The sequence below is a fragment of the Dermatophagoides farinae genome, chromosome 4 (genome assembly GCF_024713945.1).
Source record: "Dermatophagoides farinae isolate YC_2012a chromosome 4, ASM2471394v1, whole genome shotgun sequence".
NCBI classification, from domain to species: Eukaryota; Metazoa; Arthropoda; class Arachnida; order Sarcoptiformes; family Pyroglyphidae; genus Dermatophagoides; species Dermatophagoides farinae.
Window position 1 is genome coordinate 3,610,573 of NC_134680.1, and position 7,630 is coordinate 3,618,202.

At 27.7% G+C, this 7,630-nt stretch overlaps 1 protein-coding gene across 1 annotated transcript; it reads left to right on the forward strand.

The window, feature by feature from the left end:
• The first annotated feature begins 64 nt into the window (after window positions 1–64).
• LOC124489977 (major facilitator superfamily domain-containing protein 3) lies at window positions 65–6,976 on the forward strand. The gene is made up of 6 exons (XM_047052428.2): window positions 65–353; window positions 3,584–3,860; window positions 4,272–4,439; window positions 4,500–5,116; window positions 5,747–5,874; window positions 6,365–6,976. Exons 1-6 carry the CDS (start codon window positions 328–330, stop codon window positions 6,649–6,651), a joined length of 1,503 nt encoding a protein of 500 aa, XP_046908384.2. The 5' UTR covers window positions 65–327; the 3' UTR covers window positions 6,652–6,976.
• The last annotated feature ends 654 nt before the right edge of the window (window positions 6,977–7,630 follow it).

Sequence of the window (7,630 nt, forward strand, 5' to 3'; positions counted from 1 at the left end):
AAAACCCACCTATGAAAATGACGTTCACATATGACGATACGGATTTTATTTCTCTCACTTTTTCAAATATTACAACTAGTTTTTTTTCGAATAATTCCCCCTTAATTTTTTGTGTTTTTCTACAATTTCTCTCAAGATGTTGTTGATGATCATCAACAACACAAAAACAGACAAATTGACAATGATTATTATTATTGGTTTCACCGCATTGTACTCATCGTTGTATTTTTGTCCTATTTATTGTCTTGTCTTTGTTAATTCGACAAATAAAAAAACAACCACCTTGCATTTATCATTCCTTTGAAGATATTTTCTTTCATTAGTCGAATGTCAATGAATCGAAGAAAAAAAAGGTAAGAAATATTCAAAAATATTTTACTCGATTTCCATTTGATTTTGTAATCATAACTTTATATATTTCAATGACATTTGACACATTGACATCAATTGTGACATACATGTCGTTTGGTTATGTGTAACAAACTAAATTGATTCGGCCAAACCTTTTATTTCGGATTTCTTTGTAAATATCAATGATATTCATATTATATGAATGGCCGATTGATTGATTGATGAGTACACGCAACCTTGATTTCAATTATAGAATTCAATAATATTTTGAAAAAAATTTTCGTTTTTTTTTGTTCCGTCTGGTGTCGCCGCCTGGTGATGCTTGTGGAAACATTTATTTCATTCGAAAAAAATGTTCTTTTTTTTGTCAATTTCTTTTAATCATTTTTCCACACACACACACACATTAACCTTTAATTGGATACACACATGATTTTGATTGATTTTATTTTCGTAATGAAGATCTTTATTTCAACATTCAAAGATTCAGATTTAAATTCAATCAATCAATGATGATCATCATCATCATTCTCGTTCGTTCGTTTGATCGATTAATGGTGGCTATTCACATTCATGATCAATCGAAAAGCAGATGTTATTTTTTTAATATTTCTATTAGCTAATGATGTTCCATGAAAATGTGTTTTATAAATTATCCTCCAATCATTTAGCATCAAGTATCATTGACCTTTGATCTCTATTTCTGTTTCTCTCTAATTCTATTGTCGTCAAAATTTTTTTTTGTTTCATTTTTATTTTCGTGTCCAAATCCATATGCCCTCTCTACACATGAATTAATAAATGAGTATGATTGTCGTTCATTTTTTTCCACAAAGAAAAATATGATTATATCATCATGATCATGATAATGGATGGATCTCATATTCGAGGTTTGTAAAATGTTGAACAAATGTTGAAAATATTATTTTTTCCGTTTGTTTGTTTGTTTGTCTGTTCAATATCAAATCGGTATATATAAAATTTATTTTCTTTCTCTCCCCACCATTGTAAACATTAACTCAGGTGTATGCCTGTTCTGTTCGTTAATGGGAATGAAAAAAAAATTCACGGAAATCATATCACCCACTAATGTGGATGATGATGAACTTCCATTATTATAATATGACCGAACGAACAAACAAAATAATTTTAATGTCGTCATCATTAATATGTCACCCATCCGAAGGGGTAATAATAGTTTTCTTTTCCAAATTCTTGAATTCAAATTCAAATCATCAAGGTGTATTAAACGCCATAATATACCTAAATGTATTTACCACCAACCATGGTAACCAACTATTTTTTCGTATGTCGTTTTTTATTCTTCCAAATATATTCTGTCACTAATGGATGACATACACACACACACAGGAACCATTTATGGTTATTAGATCTTTGCAACAAAAAAAAAAAAAATACCGTTACAACAAAAAAAACGAAAAGGACAACACACCCAAATTCTGTATAAAGTTCAACGAATTATCAATTAGTTGATGATTGGCAAAGTTCACGATGGAACATAATGGAGGATAATGGGATTTTTATTTTATGGGCTATTGCCCTTTGAATGGAACAAAATCGAAATTTTCTTTTCCATATTTTCTTCCTTGATTTTTTTTTTCGTTCATTTCGTTTGTTTTTATTTCCAAACATTACCAAAAATGGATATTTGCTGGTAGGAGGTGGCAATTAATAATTATCATCACAAAATATTATGAATAAACTAAATATATCAACTAAGAAAAACAATTCGATAACGATTAAGATTTATTTGGAAAGTATTTTTGCTCCCGGAACTACCCAAAGAAAAAAAAACGATGATGATGGCAATATAATCATCAGCACATCAAAATTAATATAATTTCCTGGTTTTGTTTTGCTACGGCTGCTGTTTTTATTGTTATCATCGCCATCAACATCATTTTTATATCTAGCAAAAAATTTTTCAGTAAAAAAAAAATCGTTTTCATTTTGTTTCTGGTCATTTCTATTTGATTTGGTACAAAATTGAATTTCTTTTTTTTTGTGAAAATTCATTTGACAATTCTCTCTATCCCCGGTTGATAATAATGTAGTAGTAGTAGTAGGTTATAGGGAGTGGTTGAAGTTGTGGTGGTGGTGGTTGTAATGAGAAGATATGATAAAGGAAGGGGAATCCAAGTTTTTAGGTCGAAGCTTGTCTCTAAATAAGAAAAAAAACTGGTTGATCGGTCGGTCGCTTGGTTCATATGGCGCCAACTGTATATATCTTGATTTTTCAAATGCGACGGCGCCCATCATCATCATCATCATCATCATCATCTTTATTGTTGCCGTTGTGTGTGTGATATATAATGCTGAATAGCGGGGAATTCATTCATTCATTCGTGGTTTTCGTTGTTTCCCCGATTTTTCTTTTCGTTTCTACTGGTTATTCACACCCAGAAGTCAAAAAAAAAATTATTTAGGTTCAATAACCGTTGTATGAATGATGATTTCCTATCGTTTCTTTTTTTCCTTTATCATCATCATTATTATTATTATTTTCAATTCATTATTATATCAAATATAAAAAATTCTCAATTCATATTTCAATGGCTATCATTTAAAGAATTCATTCTTCCCCTAATTGTTTGCATTCGTATTATCTAAAATTTACAATACTAGATTGTGAATGTTCAATGTAAAATAATTGATAACAGAATTTTATTTTAACATCGTATCATTTTAATGGAATTTTCTTGTATTTTTACAACGACAACAACAAAAAATGTATAGGAGTTCATTGATTCTTTACAAAACAAAACAAAATTCCAAATCATCTTACATTTTGTGTTGGAAATTGGTTTCATTACGCGAATTCTTTCATTTTTACAAAGATATTTCAAAAAAAATGTCCGTTGCAATCGAATTGGTCAAGAACATATATAATTATAATAATGTTTTTGATGATAATAATGTAGGCGTTGAATACATTATAATATTCCTACATCGATTAAGGCCAATAACCTATGTAATGTTGGGTTAGTGTTTAACGTTTAAATTCAGAATTCAAGTGTTTTGAATTTATTGTTTTTTCCCTTCCCTGTTGTCCATATCCATAAGAATAATTTTTTGTGTGTTTTTTTCTGTTTGTCAATTTTAACTAAATGTTATCGGATATATGTTTTTGAAAGAATTCTGAATTCTTCAAAATTCTATGATCAAAAGGATTGATTTGTTTTCTTGCTTTTTTCAATTTTTTCATTCATAGGCTATACATTAATGATGGTGATGGTAAAAAACATTCAAATCCATCATCACCGAATCAAAGAACGACGACGACAACAACAACGAAATTATCATTGACTGAATGTACAATATTTTTGGGATTATTATACTTTATACAAGGATTTCCATATGGATTTCAAGATAAACTGATACCATTATTATTAATAATCAAAGGCCATTCACCATCGACAATTGGTTTCATACGGTTATTATTATTACCATGGCTAATGAAACCATTGTTTGCACCATTGATCGATATGGTATATATTACATAATTCATGAATTGAAATATAATAATTATATAATTTTGAATGAATAAATAGACAAATTCAGGGTTTGGTTGATGTTTACGTGAACGTGCGTAGGTAAAATCGAGAGAGACAGAAACAGAGAGAGAGAGAGAGAAAGATACATTCATTTTTTTGCTATTTAAATTGAATCAAAAAAAATGATGCTAAATTTAGCCATATTATTATGAAATTCTGTATGTTTGTTTTCAATTATACCCTGTGATTTATTTTCAATTTTTATGCATGATAAGGTCAATGTTTTCTATTTACATTTGATTTTTTTTTTGAATTTCAATTTTTAAAATTTCTATGAGAATTTTTTTTAATCAATTTTTTAATTTGATTTGATTTTTTTCGTAAATTCCTCGATTATCAAACAAGACATTGACCACGACCAAATGGATTACAGTGAGTTTATTGGGTTTAATTATCATTTCATCATATAATACAATATGGCCCGATACAACGGTCAATGATGATAGTATCGATGAAATTACTTGGCAATTTATTGCAGCATTATTTTTATTGAATTTTTTTTCTGCATTTCAGGTTTGTTAAAAATCATATATTTAAATTGGAATAAAATTTTAGTAATTTCCAAAAATTAAGGATATTGCTGTCGATGCTATAGCCGTTACAATCTATTCAAATCATCGCGGCATAATGGCTGGTAATGCTGGCCAAATTGTTGGCTATAAATTAGGTGCATTTTTCGGTAGCGGTATTCTATTCTGGATATATAACATATTCAATTGGAATGGATTATTCGCTACGCTTACAATGATTTATTCGATTGTACTATTTATATTTCATAAATATTCAAAAAATTTATCAATAATCGATAATAATAATATCAATCAAAATGATCAATTGACAACAACAACAACAATGAATCCATTGCAGTCAAAACAACAACAAAAATCACCAACAAAATTTCGATATCGATTCAATGAATCATCATCAAATGATCGGCTACAATCTTCTGAAAGACTCAATCATGACAATTGTCAACAATATCAAATGCCACAAATAACCACATTGATTAGTGTCTATATATTTATATTTGTCTATAAATTAGGTGAATCTGGATCGATGACAATATATCCAATATTTTTTGCAAAATTTATTGGTATATCAAGTCAATCATTAGCATTTTGGAATGGTACGATCGGTATATTATGTTCTATATTTGGATCATTGTTGGCATCAAAATTATCCATATCATTGTAAGTATACTACACATACACATCAAAACCAAAACCAAAAAAAAAATATGAAAAAATTTCAAAATCTATTCAACCAAAACGTAACGATTATTAATATAATATTTTTTTCGGGTTCACCAAACCAGAAAAACATACTTTTGTGTGTGTGTGTGTATTGTGTTGAGTGTTTGTGAAATCAAACAAACAAACAAACAAATCAATTTGCCATTAAAAAACATACATCGGCAAAAAAAATATATAGATCAAATAACAAAAATGGTAAAAATTATGGAAAATTATTTTTTCCGAATCTAAACCAACCAGAACAAAATATAAACACACACACACTCACACACACTTTTATATTGATAATCTTTAAAACTATAGAAGAAAAATGATCTATAAATGTAAGCCCAAACCACAACACTAAAAATCGAACTAGATTCGAAAATACTCGATGAAAATTTATCTAATCCAACAAGAACAACAACAACAACAACAGCAACAAAAAGAAAATTTTACTTTACTTTTTTTAATCATTCTTTCTAATTTTACTGTTTTTTCTCTTCTCTCATTCATCAATTCTATCATCATCATCGTCATCATCAAATCCATCAATCAAAAAAAAAAAAAAAAAAAAAAAAAAACAAGGCTAAATAAATTGATCAAATTACGGTTATTGCCCTTATGTTTAAAATTGATTATAATTATTATTGTTACTATTAATCATTATCATGGTTTTATCGAATTTTCAACATCATCATCTTCATTATTTTATTGTAAGTATCATATTGATTTTTGTATTTGTCATCATCATTTGGTTTGGATCATCATTCAAATATTTATTGATTGATACCAATGATGATGATGATGGTGATGACAAATCAAATAACACAAAAAATGTTTGTTATCACAAAATTGATACGGTTGTTTAGGTATATTTTCTTGACATACATACATATTTTTTTACCGATATATTTGTTTAGATAGATTAGATGGAAAGATTATCTTGTATGATTTAGATTTTGATTGATTGATTGATTAGATCATTTTTTCAAAGAAATGAATAGAGAAAAAGTGAAAAAAACTTTAAACATTTGTGTTTCATCCGGTTTATAATAGATTATGAAATACTCAAACATTTACGATTACAATTTTTTTTCGTCTATTTATTTATTTTGATTGATCCAAATTCAAAATTTAAACCATTCTCATTGTAATTGTTTTATTGATTTTTTTTATTGTAACCATTTTTTCTTTTTTTTACAGATATAAGCATTATATCATTGTTAATGATACATTTTATCGGTGGCATAATCACAACCATGACCTTCACCTTGATGATGATGACTTGTCAACAACAACAAATGTCACGAAAATCATTACGTGTAACACAATATACAATAATGTCAACAATTGAAGTATTTGGTAAACTTTTATTATCATCATTATCCGGTTTGATTGTCGATACTATTGGTTTTATTGGCGCACAATTCATATTCATCATTTTGGCTATTCTACCATGTACAGTTCTATCATCATCATTGTCATTATGATGAAACATTATGTGGCAAACAAAAATGAACCATTGTCATTAACTTGCAATCATCATTGAGAGAATATATTTGTTCGACAAACGAAAAAAAATCATTCCAAATATGTTTCAATCTATCTGTCGATAATTCGTTTAAAAGTTTTGACATTTTGTGTTTGTTATTGACTTTGTCACATTTTATCAATGTAGAAAATCTTGTGAAATTAATGAAAACCAAAAAATTTCACACATTAAATTATTTGACATTTAACGGTTTCCATTTCTACAATTTCATTCAATCACTTTTTTATTTTATTGATTAAAAAATTATATTTATTAATTGTTGATAAGAATATTCTAGATTTGAATTCTGGTTTTTTTGTAAAACCATAGAAAAAGAAATGTTTGTCTGATTTTTTCGTTTTTTTTGTCGATATCTGTCAGTTTGGCTGTTTACATTGGATGATTATGATGACTGTCGATGACGACAACACAATGAAATGAATGTACACGATAGGTAGGCCAAATAGATAAATGATTTCTTTCCTTTTCTTTTCAATAGGTCAATCATTACTTGATACATTGCTCATTATATAATGATGATGATGATGATGATTAATATGATTATAATTTTGAAACGCTAATTATCATCACAATTATCTCATTGTTTTTTGTTTTTTTTCAACAAAATGTTTCCTATTACTAAATACTTTGTATTTGTCTATCTGTTTCATTTGTTCCACATATTTTATTGTTTCATACAGCTTTCTTTCTGAAATTAAATTTTCGATTTCATTAAAAATCATTTCTTGATTATAATTGTTGCTACTTTGGATAATGACATTTCAATAGCCGACAGGAAGAATATTTTTTTCCGTTATACTGACATTTGATCATTCAATAGTGATTCCGGGAAATTATCAAAAAAAAAAAAAAAACAAAAACAATACGCAAAAGAAAATTCCATGGAAAAAAAATTGTAACCAGATGCTGTTGTTTGT

Excerpts from the sequence above, each read along its gene's own strand:
- LOC124489977 (XM_047052428.2), top strand. The coding sequence starts at position 328 with ATGTCAATGAATCGAAGAAAAAAAAG. Across the intron at positions 4,440-4,499 it reads ATTTTTTTTCTGCATTTCAG|GATATTGCTGTCGATGCTAT; the intron begins GTTTGTTAAAAA and ends CCAAAAATTAAG. Across the intron at positions 5,875-6,364 it reads ATCATCTTCATTATTTTATT|ATATAAGCATTATATCATTG; the intron begins GTAAGTATCATA and ends TTTTTTTTACAG.